At 36.1% G+C, this 18,316-nt stretch overlaps 1 protein-coding gene and 1 long non-coding RNA gene across 2 annotated transcripts in view; one reads left to right on the forward strand and one right to left on the reverse strand.

The window, feature by feature from the left end:
- The window catches only part of LOC126753341 (uncharacterized), a 288,292-nt gene that overhangs the window by 192,671 nt on the left and 77,305 nt on the right, over window positions 1-18,316 (forward strand). The gene's annotated exons all lie outside the window — the stretch shown is intronic.
- LOC126753324 (roundabout homolog 2) overlaps window positions 1-18,316 on the reverse strand; it is a 174,920-nt gene that overhangs the window by 36,716 nt on the left and 119,888 nt on the right. The window contains exon 3 of the mRNA XM_050464678.1: window positions 7,255-7,357. Coding sequence (XP_050320635.1) covers window positions 7,255-7,357 — 103 coding nt within the window. The remainder of the gene's footprint in view (window positions 1-7,254; window positions 7,358-18,316) is intronic.

Consider the following 18,316-nt stretch of genomic DNA (forward strand, 5'->3'; position numbering starts at 1 on the left):
CTCCACTTCTCTCTCTCTCGACTACAACCCAACTCACTGCGAATTATCGTGAGGTCTACAAAGGCTAGTCGAAGCCGGAAAAATAATCGATACTAATGAATATTAATGTCAAAGTCATAAATCTCTCATCAAAACACTACGCACATAAATCATAATAAATCAAAGGCAAACGCAGGAAGGTGAATTTTGAAAGTGAAAAAACAACAATAAAAATAAGGTAGTAGAAACAACAACAAAATGGTAGTCGAAACAACAACAACATGGTATTCGAAACAACAACAACGTGTTTGCAGAGCTCAACACGGAAATGACCGCCGCAGTCATGGTTCGAATTAAGGAAATTTTATTTGAATTTATGAATGCTGATAAATGGAGGCAGGGCATTGAAAGCACTGCTAGCACACTCAGCGAATAGAAAGTGATACAAAAAAAAAAAATAAAATAAAAATAAATTATATTTATAGAAAATATAAAGGCGCACAGACGCGCCTTAAATTCAAGGTGATATTTGCCAGTGTGAACTGGTGTTGTGAGTCATATACACACCCAACCATAAAGCACACAGTATGTGTGGGTTTGTGCGTAGTCGACAAACCATTAACAGAGTGCCTTGACTCACAACACGCCAACTGCTGGTGTGTGTGCAGCGATTTGCTGGTGAAAATCAAAGGCGAAAAGTGCGAGGCAAGTCAGCAAAGGCACGCCAACAATCAATAAATTAATCAAAATCAACAGCAGCATCGATGCGCAGGTAGGGGCAAAGGTGGTGTTTGGCAGTGACAAGCGCGCAACATTAGAAACAGCCGGGAAATCACGCATACAAAGCCGTTTGAAGCCAACGGGAATTACACAGCGACACAAACACACACACGCGCGTGCGAGGAAGGTTGCCTCGTTGAGCGCCTAGGTCAGGGTAAGTAGGGCGCGTGGGCGGCGTCAACGTCAACGTCACGCGTGGCGAAATGGAAACAGACGGATAAGGTGAAAAATGGCGAAAAGTTTGTGTGCGTGTGTGTGTGGGTGAGTGGCGCTGGTGGCAATAAGGCGTACAGGCTTGTGGCAGGCAGCTACATTTAGCATTGGTTGGTAGGCCTATACAATATGCAATGTGGCAGGTTAAACAAGCGTCTTGTGCAGGCAAAATACCGTTACTTATGAACTGTTACATATAAATATGTATGTTTGTGTTTGAGTTTGGCGCTAGGTGCCACCACACAAATCAAGGCAAGTAAAACAAAACTGTTTAAGGAAATTTAAGAGGAAATTACATAAATGTTGCGGCGTCGCTGTGTGTGGCAAAGTGGCAGCGTGTAGCGAAGTGGCGCGCTGCATTGTTGTTTTTGTTGTTGGCCTGCTGTCTTACGCTTAGGGAAACAGAAAATTTGCACGAAAATGATATGCGCACATCAAATGGCACAACGGCTTTACGTTTGTAAGCGTGTATGTGTGTGTGTGTGCCTTTCACGGCAGGCAATGACGTAGAAAAAGTCAATATTGTTTATTTCACATTTTTCTTGTGATTCAATTCACACTTTCCGCCACTGCCTAACGGCAATAGGTGAATTAAATGAAGGCAGTTCCTTCAGCTGTTTGAAATGGTACGGAAATGTGGCTTTGCTCTTATCGCACGGCAAAGCATTGTGTTGGCTGCTTTGTTGTTCTTGCAACTTGTGGCAGGTGCCTACAAGCAAATTGTTTCACTACACACACCTTTAAGGCGCTACAAATACGTTGAAAGTTGTGTGTGGCGTTTCCTTAGCATACCTGTAGGCGCAGCACCTTTCACAGTTGCCTTCGGTTCGAGGTCATCTTTGTCGGCATAGCAAATCTGAGGCGCGCAGCCGGCTCGTCGTTCTGATTTCAATTTATTTCTTGATCCATTTTTGCACTTTCACCGTTTTTATTTATTGTCATACGCCTGCCTTGGCTCTCATTTCCATGTGCTTAGCTGGGTTCGTGGTTTTTCAATTGCCATTGAGAGTGAATTGCGCGGAAGACTTTGTATATATTTGTGTATTATAATGTGTTTTTACAGCAATGTGGCAGCACAGTTGCTCTGTTTCGTTGCGGAAACATTCCAATAACAAAGCCAATTGCCGCCGGTGATGTTATTGAATTTTAATGGCTGCAATCACCTCATATTGTATTCGTGCGCCATGGCGTATACGCATCACTGGCGCACATTTGAACTTGACGAAATTATAAAACCATACAATTTAAGTGGATTTGGCATTCAGAAAATCTCTTATGGAAATTGTTATGAATTTTGCTTTAAAGTGTGTGGTGAATGAGGCAGTTTGATAAGGAATTCTCATCTACTTATAATGAAATTAGTATACTTAGTTGGAGGCATACTTTTTGATCCTTGTATTATTTTTATTATTGTTCTCATATTCTCGGAGTGCTAAAATTTTCGCGGTAATAATAAAAGCTTTTAATAATGTTAAGTGAGCTTTAAATAAATTGAATTTGAAAAAAAAAAAAATTAGAAATCCAATTTCAATTAGTAGAGCTTATTAAGCATTGACTATAGACAACTTCGTAAATTTCGAATTAAAAATAAATATGTGACCTGGTCTACGAAAAGGGAGCTAACGTGCGAAAACTTGTTTTCTGGGAAACAGCTGTTAAAATAAACAACTCGTTTCGTCATTTCTCGTTATCTCATTAACTATTTTTGACACCTAAGCCCCCTTTCCGTAGACCAGGTCACATATTCACATATTAGAGCTTAAAAAAAACCTTGAGATATAGACATCTTCCAAATTATTTTCCGCTAAGAAAATGGTTTAAATTCGAATGTATTTTCGGTTTACTACCTTTACTATCTACTGCTACAGATCCTACACCAATTAGATTCCAGACAAGCCAAGTTCAAGCTGTTGATAATGAGAGAGCTCATGTTGATAAATATTGTTCCTAAGATTAGAAGATGGAGTCTAGAAAATTTCGACTTGAACAAAATATATATTGGCTCAAGCTCAAGTTATGAATATCAAGTAACAAAGAATGCCTTCAGATAGAGACATCATTCAAAAATTATTTAAGGCTTTTTCGGCGGATTATTTATTGCATGGTTTGAATGACTGTTGAAATATAAGAAGGTTGCACATTAGTTATGGGTCATTCTATTCTGAAGAGCAATACAAATTTTTTTTTATTCACCATACAAATTGTCTCTCTAAGCGCATCACTTAAAATTTGTCACTTTTTTAATTTAATAAATCTGAGTTTGTTATAAAAGAACTGAGAAGCTAATTTTCTACGCTCAGTTGTGAATAAGTGGGAAAAAATACTTTTCAAAGTAGCTGATCATGTTACAAAAGTCAACCACATCATAGCTAATGTCCAGCGATTATGTACAGAGCGTTTCAAAATTTAGCCAACTGTGCTATAATATCCTTTACAAATACAATATAATTTTTACTGGAACTTTTGTACGGTCAGTGTGTGTGGCATCTACATCTTTACTATAGTGATCCGAGCTGAAAGATTTCTTCGGAGAAAAAATAGTAAAAAATATGCATTAGAAAATAGTCCATACCAAATTTCTTGAAGATATTTCGTCAAATGAAAAAGCTTTCCATACACTTGATTCCGATCGTTCAGTTTGTATGGCAACTGTATGCTATGGTGTTCTGATTTCAGTTATTCTGACAGAAGCTGCTTATTCTTGAGAAGAAAACGACGGGTGCAATATTTCAGAGCAGTTTCTCAAAAAATGAGGAACAGGAACGTATATACACTGTCAGATAGACAAACGAACATGAAAAATCGACCCAGCTCGTCACGCTGATAATGTACCCTGTTCAAGGTATAATCACATGCTTCAACTTTTCAAAGTTGACAGAAATTGCGATCAACTATAAAATTGGTCTTGGCTTAACTACTTTATCCAACAGAGTGTTATGACAGTCCACTGGAGCCACGAAATTAGTTAAAACAAGCTAAAATAGTTTATTGCATAACTTTTTCACATTTTGACAAAGTAGAGAGTAAAAAGCAGTAATTTTTCCAGGTAACCAGATAGTCGTTCTGCTGTTCTCTTCGCTAATGTTGATACCGATTCTTTGCTGCAATGTCGATGCCGGCTGCCAAATCAATTTAAACATCTCTTACTTGTCACGCGGTTATTGGAATATGTGTTTTGTGGCGATAAACAGCAAGAGGATAGATCACCTACATAGTGACAAGCTAAAGGTTTATAGTTCCAGGTATGCTTGTAGAATGAGTTCACTATCCAAGAAAAAGGTAAAGGAAATTGAAAATATTGGGATGTTATATTTAACAGTTCAACGGATGCCAGTGATAATCATGATAATCAGTTATCAGACGGCAACTATATCAACTCTTTTATATATACGAAATGAGTATATATATCTCATGAAGAGAGCCTCGTCTTTGTAAATGATAAAGTAAAGGAAATTGAAAATAATGAGGGTTGTTACAAACGTAAACAAACTGATTATATCTTATCAGTGTGGCTTTAGACTTAGAAATTGACTATAGACTAGATTTTCTTGTCCTCCGAATGGATGTTAACACTCTAGATCTTAGAGTATTCGACGCAGTACTCGCCGGGGAAAGCAGAGGAAGACAAAGACCTTCATTCTTTTGGAGAGTTCAGTTGGATAAGACCCTGGCTGCACTTGGTATTTTAAAATGGCACCAAATAGCCAAACAAAGAAGAAGAAATACGCAGTACTTGCCGTTGAAAAAAATATTTACGTCAGAGGAAATGTTTAAAATAAAGATTGCTGAACTATGCCTTGTCTTATGCAGACCCTGGTTTTGGTCTTTTAAAAATGTTAAAATAAGATTGTTGATGTTGCGTCACTATGCCGTGTCTTACGCAGCGGTTTGGTGGAAAATCGGAAAATACCCAATCCTCCAATCCAATCACTACAATTGATAACATATAAGTTAGATTCAATTTCAAATCAACCTTAAGTACAAAGAGAAAAGGTGAAGATCTCAACATAAACAAAGAAGTTCCAAGATATAAACTTTGATGTAACAAACGATGTAATTCGGTCTTTTTAATTTGCTAAAGTAATCCTGAATCATCTTTAAATTGCTACAAAGCCGAATTAACCGTTTTTTGTGGCATGAGTTGTTTTCCAATAAAACTCCAGTGTTGCAACAATAAAGTACATTTGTTGCATGGTAAATACAGCCAATTAAGTACCTGCTACAAGAAAATTTTCATTTTTACTGCATAAATTTAACCCAGTTTGCACACTCGCGGCACGAAGTATGTTACTATGTAAATATTACACGACAATCTCTGCCATTTGCATAAGCATTTCACCGGCAAAAGTAGCAAAGGAATCTTTTTAATACTTTTTATCGATTTAAGTTGACTTTCAGTTACGTGGCATGGCAGCAGCAATAACGAGCAGCGTGCTGCATGACAATGTGGCAGCAAAGTAACCTTGCACACAAGCGCACATACAAGCACACAAGTAACTGAAATCAACTTTAGCTAAGGCAGTGGCAACTAGAAGTGGACACGGCCAGCTCCAACCCACGCCAAGTACCGTTAGAGGTGAGTAAGTGGCAAAAAAGCGATACACTAATAAAATATGTGCACCCATAAAATATGCAAGTCTTGTTTCGTTGCTTGAGTGGATGTAAAGTAGGTGCCAGCGTCAGCTACCGCAACAAAGTACGTGCAACAATGATGCGCAACTTGAATTAACCTCTCTACGGTGAAAAAGGGCAGCGCAGTAAGAAAACGTGGAAGTAGCAAACCACAAATAAATAAAAGTGCAAATGAGGAGGCATAAAGTGGCAGGGAGAAGGTGAAAAGATTTGATTGGAAGTCATGAAGATTGGCGCTGGGCAAAAGGGCACCCGCACAAATAAGCGAAAGGAGTGAAAAAATTTAATAATTCCAGGAGCGTGTGCACAGCAGCAGCTGAGTGGCGCAGAATTTTTACATACACACACACATACCAGCACAGTTTGATGCAAATACCTGCTAACGGTTTAGGTGCTTCAATGTATTACATTTGCTGGCAGCGTTGATGCCAACCTCACTCGATTCATGGAACTGACAAACCAGCATCGACGTGCCTTTCGTGATTTTCATGCAAATATTGAAAAATACACCCCAAGCGATTTGAAAGCAAAAATAAGAAATTGAAAAATGTTGCACGCACACACAAGAGCTGCATGCCGTTAAAGGACTTACTACATGAAGAAGAGCGAAAATAGAGTAAAATGTAAAGGCAGTAAAGAATATTGACAGAAATTAGCTACAGCAGCTATTCAATAAGGTGGGAGCATGAAAAATATGTGGCAACAAAAAATATATACAATTTAACGGTGGTGAGGGGCGACAACAAGCTGGCGGCAGTATCATTTCACGGGTTGTGTATCTTTGCGCTCGCGTATGCGACCGCTCATGTGTAAAACTGGTTAAATATAACGGTCGAAAAGGTAGCGGCGACACAGTGTTGTGGTTGTGGTACAAAGTAGCTGCGCTGCCGCACACGCGTGCAAGGAAATTTCTTCAGTCAAGCAAGCAAGTTTGCATAAATTTCGCATAACTTGAGCTAGAGTAGAGCAATGAATACCAAAAAAAGAAGCTTAAACGTGCAAGCTTGTTGTAGAAATGCGTGTTATTTGAGCTGACAGCAGACGCATGCAACATAAGAACATATGTGCGTGTGGATGCGGCAAGGCTGGCAGTAAAGGAGCAGCGGCGCTTCGGGGACAAGGCGAATGGTGAAACGCTCAAAAGTCGTCTGTGAGCAGCACACACTCTGAAATGTCACACGCATACTTTCACGTGACACACACACACCCTCAAATGACATACACACACTCTCTTAAATGTCACACAGCCACACTCAACTTTCACATATGCAGTATACCCTCAACTATCACACACACGCTCAACTCACACAAACACTCATACTCAGAAAGAGCACACTCGCGCGCCTCAAGTCTCCAGTGGCAGCATCGTTACCTCGATTGACTCCAGTTGCTCGCTGCTTGTCTTTAATTTTATTTGCAAATTTTATTTCAGTTTCTTTTTCTTATAATATCCTTTAACCCTATCATGTCGTTGCGCGGCTCTAAGTAGCGCCATATGCATTTAAGTATTTGCACTTTGGCGTGCCATAAAATGTGCGCACACACGCTTATTTATTATTTGATGGTTATTGATATCGAGCTGTATGTGTGTGTGTGTGCATATTAGATTTATTTGCTTATATGAATGTATGAAGTTTCTTGCGAACTCACCGGCAACTTGCAGCGTCGCATTTCGACTTCTCGCCACGCCCAACTCGTTTTTCGCCTCACACCAGTAGACGCCAGCATCCGTTTCGCGACGCGAGTTTACAACCTGGAAGCGAAGAAAGAAAGTTGAAATATGCTTAGTTTTTTAGCAGTTTAACAAATGGAGAGAGTTAAATTTGGTTTGCTTAAATTTATGGTATGTGTGGACTACATATATTAATATATTATAAAAAGAACTTGTCATAAAAATTTAAAATTCTTTAGTACAGTTTACATTTTTAATACAAAATTCTTTAATTCAAAAATTATGCTAAATTTCTGGTTTTGTATGAGGGCAAGAAGAAATATCTCATGTCATCAAACAAACTGTCTTCGCCTTCTCGACTTGGCTCGCACGTCACTCTTAACAGTCATAACCTTGAAGTCGTAGATGGTTTCGGTTTATCTTAGAACCAGCATCATCAACAATATCAGCTTTAAAATCCAATGAAGAATCACTCTTCCTAATACTCGACGAACAAGGACCAAACTCTACAAATCGCTCATTATTCCCGTTCTGCAATATGGTGCGGAGGCATATGAAATGCTATCATTTAATGAGTCGGCCTTAGAAGTGTTCGAGAGAAAGGTTTTGCGGAAGATTTATGATTATTTGCGCTTTCGTAACGGATAATTTATGGATAGATGGATGAGGGTACGAAATACGGCGACATCGATATAGTTCTGCAAATCAAGAGGCAGCGGCTACGCAGGCTAGATCATGTTGTCCGGATGTAATACAACACTCCAGCCTTGAAGATTTTAGATTCAGTATCCGCCGTAGGAAGCGAAGGAAGTGGAAAACGTTCACTCAGGGGAAGAGAATCAGGTGAATAAGGACCTGGGCGTTCGTTGCTCCTACATAGCACATTGTTGGTATGGTTCGGGGTAAAGGAAGTGTTGTATCAAGATATCATTTCCGTGCAACCGATCAACATTTCTAGACGCCCTTAAATAACCGCAGTTGCAACGGAGCATTGATTGCGTAGATCCCTCTAAGCAGGCCTCTTTAATAAGAAGACCTGTCAACGATATTGAGTCAAATGGCAAGCGTTTCCCCCTAAACTCGTCCCAAAATCTTTAACGGCTCGAAAACAGCCAGCGCAAAGACAGAAGCGAAGCTTGGTCTAGGTGCAAGGGCAAGATAGGGTGCAGCTGTAATCGCTAATCAATGAGGATTTCACAAAGGAGTTCTAAGAATCCACTGATTTTTGAGTTTTACCTGAGCTTGAACCGCCAACAGTGGCAGGCACGAGACTGAGGTCAGTTGAACGTTCTAAGCTGTCAGCAAAAGACCGAAGACAAAGGGCGTGAAATCCGCAAAATGTTTCGCTGATGTGATGAGGAATATCCCGAAAGAAAAATCACCATAGCCCAATTTAAATGTACGTGCAAGCTTCTCTCACAAACATGGCTCTGGAATTCCCATTAAGCAGTCCAGGTCCGCCATCATCATGCACGAATGTTGGATAGTACTTAGGCCAGAAAAAAATGTCAGCATGTGATGGCGAGCAATCGGTACAGCTATGTACATATATAAATCCGCAATTTATTCCAACCACGAACAAGGGTATGGTTCTTAGCGACACTACCGAAACCGAACCAGATAATGCAGCTTATCCGGGCCTGCAACCCAATTCTGCCAAACTGAGAGATTTAGATTCGTCCAGGCCCTTGAGGACCCCACAGCGGAAGTTGGTATAGAAACGAATGAGTCACTATGCACATTTTGTTACTGCTAACAAAAATAATCATAGAACCTATGGCAAAAAGTGGCAGGGAGATCAACTACTACTAAGTAGCAGCTAAGTCAAACAAATCACGATTTTTCTCCTAATAATATGCATCTTACCATAATTTAAAGGATCAGACTCAAATTGTGATTTAGTGAGTATATAATATTTTAATACGTTTTTCAAAATTTAGTACCAATTCGAGTTATTACCAAAACCAACTACTACTAACAAAAAAAATTGAAAAAAATAATTACTGAAGTACTAATTTTTGAATAAATGGAAAAACTAAAAACTTTAGCAAACAAATTTTTGTACTAAAAAAGTACTAAAAAGTACCTACTAAAATAAATAATATTTCAAGAATGAATGTTTACTTTTAAATGGGTATTCCAGGGGCTATGAAATGAAAAGTGAATATTTTATTGTACTAAAAAAAAGTAGTACTAAAACTTTAAATATATTTTGCAGGAAGCTTTTTTTAATAAGTTAAGGATTACATATTTTCGGAAGCATAAAACGAGATGTACTAAAAATTCTTTATAAATTTTGAGTAATTTAAAGCATTTTATTAAAAAAAGTATCCTATTCGACAAATTACGTCAGTAAAATGAATTAAAACTCGACACATTTTTAAACAGTTATCAAATCAATTTGGCTGTAGTAGCTTTTAGTACATTAAATTACTTATGTTTTTGTATAACTCCTTTATTGTGGTCAAAATTGGTTCCCGATTTTATAGTAATTTTATTTTCATAACAATATTAAGGAGTTCTTTTGGTAGTTTTAGTACTAAATCAATAAAGTTTTAAGCCAAATTTTTATAAAAACGAAAGTTTTTCAACTTTTGAATCTACGTGACCATTTTGGTACATATTTAACAATACTGATATTTATTGGAAAAATCCCTAATTTAAGTTTCTTTTAGCACGAAAGTAGTTTTTAGAACTTAATTGCCGCAGTTAATGGAATATTCAAATAGTAAAAGTTTGTATTATAAAAAACGCTTCAATTATTTTTTTAATACAAATATTTCAGCTCAACTTATACTGGCTTTAGTACTAAATTTCATTTTATTTTTAGTACTAAATTGCATTTGGTAGCTAATTATTTTAACAAAAATTCGATATTTACTTTAGTTGCCAGAAAATGAAGGGAGATTGCAAGTGTTGAGAATCACAAAATATTTTTAGTACTGCTTTTAGTTCGTAGTACAAATAAATTTTTGAATTTTTATTACTAAGAAATTTCAAGCTTCTTATTAGTTACATTAAAAAACAAATAAATTTAAAACACCTTCAATTTTAGTACTTCAGAGCGCACATATTTTTGGGCGAGATTATTATTAATGGTGTATTAAACCGCATTCGATGAAAATCAATTCTGGAAAGTGCCTTTAAAATAAAAAAAAATATATAAAGATAAATTATTGAACATACCCAACCCAATGTGGGGTAATCTTTTGGGTAATTTTTTATGGCTCACCACCTTTCGCACGGTTTCACCAGTGACGTTAAACAATTTGCATTATTTGCTTAGAAAAATCGCAAAAATATGCAAATTGGAGCATTGCCTCCCCCGCATACTTTCACTCACACTTTCACTAAACTTTCACTTTCTCGCAAGCTTACTGCCAATTTTCTTTTGCCACACCCACTGCGCACACCGCTATTTAAGGTGAGCATAGGTGAAAGCGTGGGTGGGTGAAATCAGAATGGGTGTGTGTTTTGGTGCCACATGTTGTGTCATGAGTGATGTGAATTTTTAGCAGATCACACGCGCACAGTCACACGCACACTTGCATGCATATAGTATGTATCGAAGTGTTGTGCTTGTTTTGCATTTTGATGAATTGCATTATTGAAAGGATTTCAGATTGGCGCTAACAACTTTTTGGGCTGTTTTTTCGCAAACACACACGTATATAAACATAAGCAAATATGTATGTATGCTTGCAGTGCTGCTAAAGGATGCTGAACACTTTTAGTAGGTAAATAATTGCGGCAATAAATCATAGCCAGGTTATGATGAGACGCAATTTAGCAAACTTATGCGTCATATAAATTGATGAAGGATGCCAAGCAATCGCAAATGTATAAAAAATGGAGTTGTGTGCCAGTGTGTGTGTAATGTAATGTACACAAGTGCGGCAGTCATGCTGAGATTAGTGGTGTGTGTTCATGCACGCGCTGGCTGTATTGAGTGAATTGATGGCTGTTCACTCAATATAAATTGGGTAATTTAAAAAATAGATTCCACTGTAAAAATGAAAAATATGCTTGAGTAGGTTAAGAAATGTATTTTATATTTTAGGTTATTTATTTAATTTTTTTCTAGATTATGAGTAGACTGGGTTAAGTTTTGACAAGAAATAAGTATGTGGTTGGTGTCCAACTGATATGAACAGGCACACAGTTGTGAGTTTACTGACAATTTTCAAATTTTTTTCTAAGGGATAAATTGAAAATAAATAAAATAGTATTCCAGCTTAGAGAAAATCAAATGTTAAGAAAATTTAGATCGAAGCAGCTGTATTTTTATAATCTGAATAGGATATAATAAGATTGTCACAAAGTTTGTATAAAATACATGTATACTATACAAATGATCAGCATGATAAGCTGCGTCGACCTAACTATGTTTAGTCCCTTAGTTTTTGAGATAACGTTCTGAAATTTTACACACGTCCTGATCTCCCTAAGAAGCTACTTACTTGACAGAATCGTCAATATCGCACATCTATGGCATTTAGCTGCTATATAAACTGACCGATCAAAATCAAGTTCTTGTATGGGAAACTATTTTATTTGACGAAATATCTTCACGAAATTCCGCAGAGATTATTAGCGAAGACAACGCTATAACCTCCGAAGAAATCGTTCATATCGGGTAACCATAGCCTATAGCTGCCATACAAACTGATCAATCAAAATAAAATCCATGTATGGAGAACTTTTTTATTTGACGAGATATCTTCAAGAAATTTGGCATAACTTATTGCCTAAGGCATTCATGTAATCTGCTAAGAAATTGTTCTGATCAGATTACTATAACGTATGGCTGTCATACAAACTGGCCGAACAAAATCCAGTTCTTGTAAGCAATATTTTGTATTTGTGTTTCTCTGCAACGAAAGTTAAGGGGTTTTCTTGCTTTTATAATATACTTTTAATCCCAAATCGTTTACTCTCCTGCATTTTGCATTTAATTTACGAAATTAAAACTTTTGCAAGTCCTGAGGAAACAAGAATAAATTTACGCATAACAAGCAGCAATTTAATGCTTGACTGAAGCGCCCAAACTGCAAGAAAAATTGCATGAATTTATCAGGAGACGACCTATTTTCAATGCGCCATACATACATACATATATACTTAGATGGGGTTGCACAAACATGCACATGATTATAATATTCGCAGTATAAAGTCCAAATATAAACAAAAAATTGTAAATATATCAAAGTAAAGGTTATAAAAAGTGTCTTGCAGTGTATGTGTGTATTAGGGTGGCTCAAAAAACCAAATATTTTTTTGTGTCTTGTACTCTGAAGAATTGCTTGATAAACAGGTTTACGAAAATCACTCCAAGTATGTGCTCTTAATTGCAAAGAATGTCTTACATTTCCGTTTATTTTTTCCTTATTATCAGATATGATAATTCATAACTTCCTTATAACTGCTTGAAAAAATAGCTAATTACTTGAATTTTACAGGAAATTGAATGCTGTTCAAAAAAGTGTTGTACGATTCTTTCGTAAATCAAACTTAAAGATATTAACATTTGAAATTTCATTGTTTTATTGGAATTTTGTTTTTTATGAATTTCAGAACTCAAAGAAAAAAAAACATGGTAAATTAGAAGACACAAAGTTTTCTAACAGTCCATAAAGTATTAATAATATTGTTTTTCGTTTCATTTAACAACAAAAACGGACTTTTAAAATGAAATCTATTCATTGCATAATAGTATCCACAGCATCCGATCGATAAAATTTGCTCTAAAAACTATTTTACTGTATTTAAAACCACCCTAATGTAAATAAACTTATATGTTTGCACATTTATAAGACTTATACACACACTCCCTCATAACTTTTCGCAACCTTTCACTGATTATACGCACTTTCTCACTTTTTCTCTCTCACACTCCACCTCTTCCTATATCACTGTTGCTCAGTTGTTGATAGTCCAACAGCTGTTTTGTTGCTTGTTATACTTGAATGCATTCAGAAAATTGTTCAAAACTCAATTTATAATATTAACGAGCAACACTTGTGCAAATAAACTCAAACACATATACATATGTGCACGTAAAGATATGTGTATAAAATATGAGTGAGTCGCTATAAAAAATATATCTGTTAGAGTGATCACTTAAGAAGTAAATCCTATAAGAATTAAATGGAATATTTTGAGCATATAATTGAGAAAAAAGTATTTGTTTTTTTAAATTTGTCATTATTTTAATAATAATTTAATTTTGAATACGATATGAAGGTACTGGAAGAACGTATACCATTAATCTAAATTAAGTCTACCTCTGTTTACTATCGTATTTTTTCCAAACTTAAAAATCGAGTTATGCTAACAAATAAACTCTGGTCTGATTCTACAAGAAAGCTGTTGGAAAGCACTTTTGCTCGATGACTTCAAATAAATCAACAAATCAACAAGTTAGCAACAAAAACTGTTTATAGAGCTGATTGACGTCGTATATCGATTCGACCTTTGGATGCCCTAGAAACAAGAGAAGGGAAACCAATGTGGAGTTTCCTGAACAAAAACAAAGAGTTTGACTTAAATTGGAGTTAGTGTGGCCATAAGTGCATATTAGAATGAAAAGAGAGAAGCCCATATAGAGCAGCTTATTCAAGATCGTCCAATGAATGTTATTTGGAACTTTTGGATAAAGGCTTTCAAACTGTATATACATACTTAAAGCTACAGCAAGCTACATTTTAAGTGAGACTCTTAGGTTTGAGGTCTTGAAAAAATTTATGTTATCACCTTAAAAGTAATCCCCACCAGATCTAATACTTTTATGCCAACGACAAGTCCAGTCCTAGAAACACTTTTCATAAGCACTTTTCGGGATGACCTTGAGCTCCTTCTTGTTTTATATCTTCGAGTTCCACGGAATGGCAATTTCAGTTTGGGGAACACGAACAAATCACACGGAGCCAAAACTGTTGAATACGGTAGTTGATCGATGGTATTCATTGCGTTTTTGGCTTTAAATTCGGAAAAAATTCATGATGTACCAAACCACGAATATCGAAACAAACAATGAGCATCACTTTGATTTTTGAGCGACTTAGGCATGTTTTTTTTTGGTTTCGGCTCGTTTTTTTCCATTCCATTCCGATGATTGTTGACTTATTTGCATGTTAAACTCATAAATCTATGTTATAATGCTCTCCATGATAGTAGGACCGGAATACGCTCTATCAAGTATATCCAAAGAGATCTGTCTTTGTCTCTCTTTTTGGAAAAAAAATCAGTTTTATCGGAACGAGTCGAACAAGAACGCGATTCATACTCAAAATATACACCAAAATAAGTCGGTCGGACTTGCGAAACATGCAGAGCTCTCTTTCCATCTCTCTAACATTTGCCTGACGATTTTCAAGCACCATATCCTTCACTTTTTTAGTACTTTCATCAGTTGAAGAGGTTGGAAGTCGTCCAGATCGAGGCATGTCGTCAGCGAACTCTCGACCGCCTCTGAAGGCTTTGTAGCGGTCGTAGGCTTCAGTTTTTGAAAAACAAAAAAAAAAAAAATGAATCACCGTAAGCCCTTTCCAACATTTGCATACAAAATTTGAGACAATTTTTTTGTTCGATATCCATTGTATAAATCGCAACGCAATACTGAGGTGTTCCGACTTAAACAGCTGCTGTAAACAAACTGGTTAACAGATCGCTCTCAAAGGCATAGTGATTAAGCACAGTGCTACCAAATTAGAAAAATACATGTTTTATATTACTTGCTCGGAGAATTGAAATTACAATTTTCGGGTATTTTTTTGTCACAATATATATAACACAGTCAAATTTACTTGGCAAACTCCTTCAGAAAAAATTAAGTTAGATATATTAGAATATAATAAATGTGTATATCAAATTATCTTACACAATTGACAAGCCCAAACATTTTTTGCTTATATAACAATTTTAAATATTCAATTTAAAGCGATCGTCCTTAGAAATTCCTCAAATTTCCTCAAAAAATTTGATGAGTGTTTAATATTTATTCTAAAAATAAGAACTTTAAAATAAATTTCAAAATATTTTATGCAAGGCTTTTAATCTTTTATGCCAACAAACCAGCGCAAACACCGCAAAAGATATTCAATCCATTTTACCTTCTTGAGGAAAATATATTAAATCAAATTCAGTATAGCAATAAAAGGGGATAATGTATGCAAAACAAACATACATACGCATATAAAATATAAACACTTGACAACAACAACGACACATACATAACGTTGTACATCGAAACGAGCGAGTGAAAGCAAACACTTTGGCAAATAAAAGATGAATGCACACTAGTGTAAATATGCCTGCATAGAAAGCGATTGTAAATAAATACACACAAATATGCACACACACTCATGCTTAAATGTAATAATGCCTTAATGTGTAATCGACACACAAATAAATAAGAGAAAACAACAATAACAAGCATAGAATCGCTACACAAAAGCAATAAAGGCAACTGTAATGACACAAGTCCCAAACAAGTTGTTAAGTTTAAATGCCAAAAAAGGTAACTGCATACACACATATGTGTATGTGTGTGTGTAGAGTATAGGAAAGGCAGCAAATGAAGGACATGCCGCACGGATATATGTATATTTGTATATAGTATTTCCTACTATTTGGTAGTTATTTATTTGCTTACATATGTGAGTTTGCTTGGCAGTCAGCGGGGCTTGCGTCTCCATATTTCTTGTTTACAACTTAAAACTACACATTTGGTGAGCACAAAGCACGCCACAATACATTTGTGAGCAGATTCGTTTTCGCGCTGCACGCGCTAGCTGCACACGAGCGCTGATATGTGAGTGGAAGCATCACATTCCCATTGCCATAATTACGTTTCACTGTGGCGCAGGAACAGATAAACACACAAACACACACATGTCATTCCTCTATACATCTACATACATATGTATGGTACATGTAACTCTAAAGCAGCTCAGCTGTGTGTTAACTAAATTGTGCGTGCGTGTTTACCGTAGCAAGCAGCTGCTAGCTTCACATCTACATACACAGAGATACACATATACATATGCATTTGCGGCGATATTTCACTTCAGTCGGAAGAAAATTGTGGTGCTGCGGTTGTATTTCTGAACTTTTCCGCATCGCTTACGCTACGCGTGGCGGTATGGGTTTTGCGACTTTTGTTGTGGTTGTTATTTTGTTGCTACGACTTCGCCAATAACAACAGCAAAGTGCACGCGCGCCAACTTCGGCATATGCGTGTGCGGGTGGTGAAAATTTAAGAAATTTGTAAGCAAGCAAGTTGAAAGTCGCTTGCAAGCACACATACAAACACGCACACAGTCAAACACTATCAGCCACTCTCAGCGCACGCAGTAAAAGCGAAGTTAAGTCGATAAATTTTCGTCGCTGTCAGCAGGAAACAGCAAAAATATATGAACAACACGTGAGTTCTTGTTGATTGTCTATTTTAAGCGAGTTAAGAGCTTTATTTATATATTTTTTCTTTAAATATATTATGATATGTACATTGAAGAACCTTATTAACTTTGAAATTCAATGTATTTAATACGTCAAGCGAAAATATTATTATAATTATTATTAATGAAAAGGATAATATAATTTAACCTTAACAACACAAAAAGTATCAACGTTAGCTACAAAGGCCATCAGCTTCAAGCGAAATATTTACAAGTCAAACTAGGATTTTGAAAAAACCCCAAAAAAAATGTTTCTGATTTTTTTTCAGTAGAACACATTATTTAATGCTTAGCATGGAAATGAAGAAAATGAGAATTCAGTATAAAATGATTAACGCAAAACGGCATTTTTCGAAAACAATAAAAACTGTTAATTTCAGCCCCGAGGCCCTAATACCTTATACAGTTGCATTTTTCATATCAAAAAAGAGTACAAGAAGATCTTTGTTTTGATTTTGATCGATCAATTTAGATCATGAAAAATTTAGATCATGAAAAATTTTTGTGAAAATATTTTTGCAAAATAAAATAAGCTTTCGTACAAGAACTTGATTTCGATCGTTCAGTTTGTATTGCAGCTAGTATATGCTATAGTTATCGGATCTGAACAATTTCATCGGAGCTTGCATTATTGCTTTAGAGAATAACCCATGAAAAGATTCGCGAAGATACCTTTTAAAATAAAAAAAGTCTTCTATTCATGAATATGATTTCGATCGTTCAGTTTGTATTGCAGCTATATGCTATGGTGCCTAGATATCGGAGCTTCCGAGGGCAGAGCTCGTTTTTGGGGAGAAAAAAAAGCGTATGCAAAATTTCACATATTTTAATATAATGTATTACAAAATTGAAATGGACGGGCATTGATAAATCGACTCAGCTCGTCACTATTATTGAATAGTGTAGGGTATAAACATTCCTCACTTATCAATAGATCTAGCGTAGAGTCAACACCAGGGTCGAAGGCATTACATTAGGTACATGGGAGTTAGAGTAAAGTATGTTTAGAATTCCACTATATTTGGGTCAGGGATGTAAAGTTTTATTTCGTTATCCGTTTTTTGTCTCAAGTATTTTGCTCTAAAGCAAAACAGTACCTTGGAATACAAATTGGCGTTATATGAAAAACCCATAATAATGGAAAATAATAGGACTGCTATACACCGAATTTGATGAAAATTTATAGAACAGTTTATGAGATACGAAATAACATACGATAATCATCTGAAGAAGAAAACATGCGTATTTTGGGCATTTATTCCGCACTAGCAAGATAAAGTTTAAAAATTTGGGTACCCCACGGTATGAAAGACTGGAAGAAGTGTCGATTATGAGGCCTCAAAACTTATCGAAATTCATATCACGCCGTTGCATCTATCTGACATTGCTAATAGTAGCCCATTAGTTATTAGCTTATAAACAAGTGAGTCTTCTTGCAGCCATTTTCGACTGTGATGCTAAAGGCTGTTTCTTGCTACTTTTTGGTTGCTAAAACCGATAATTATAGTAAAAGTTTTCCAAAAGGTAGCATTTTTTGCGTTACAATCAAGGAGTGTAGGAGTCAAAGCACCATTATTTGCAA

This window comes from Bactrocera neohumeralis, chromosome 3 (genome assembly GCF_024586455.1).
Source record: "Bactrocera neohumeralis isolate Rockhampton chromosome 3, APGP_CSIRO_Bneo_wtdbg2-racon-allhic-juicebox.fasta_v2, whole genome shotgun sequence".
Taxonomy (NCBI): domain Eukaryota; kingdom Metazoa; phylum Arthropoda; class Insecta; order Diptera; family Tephritidae; genus Bactrocera; species Bactrocera neohumeralis.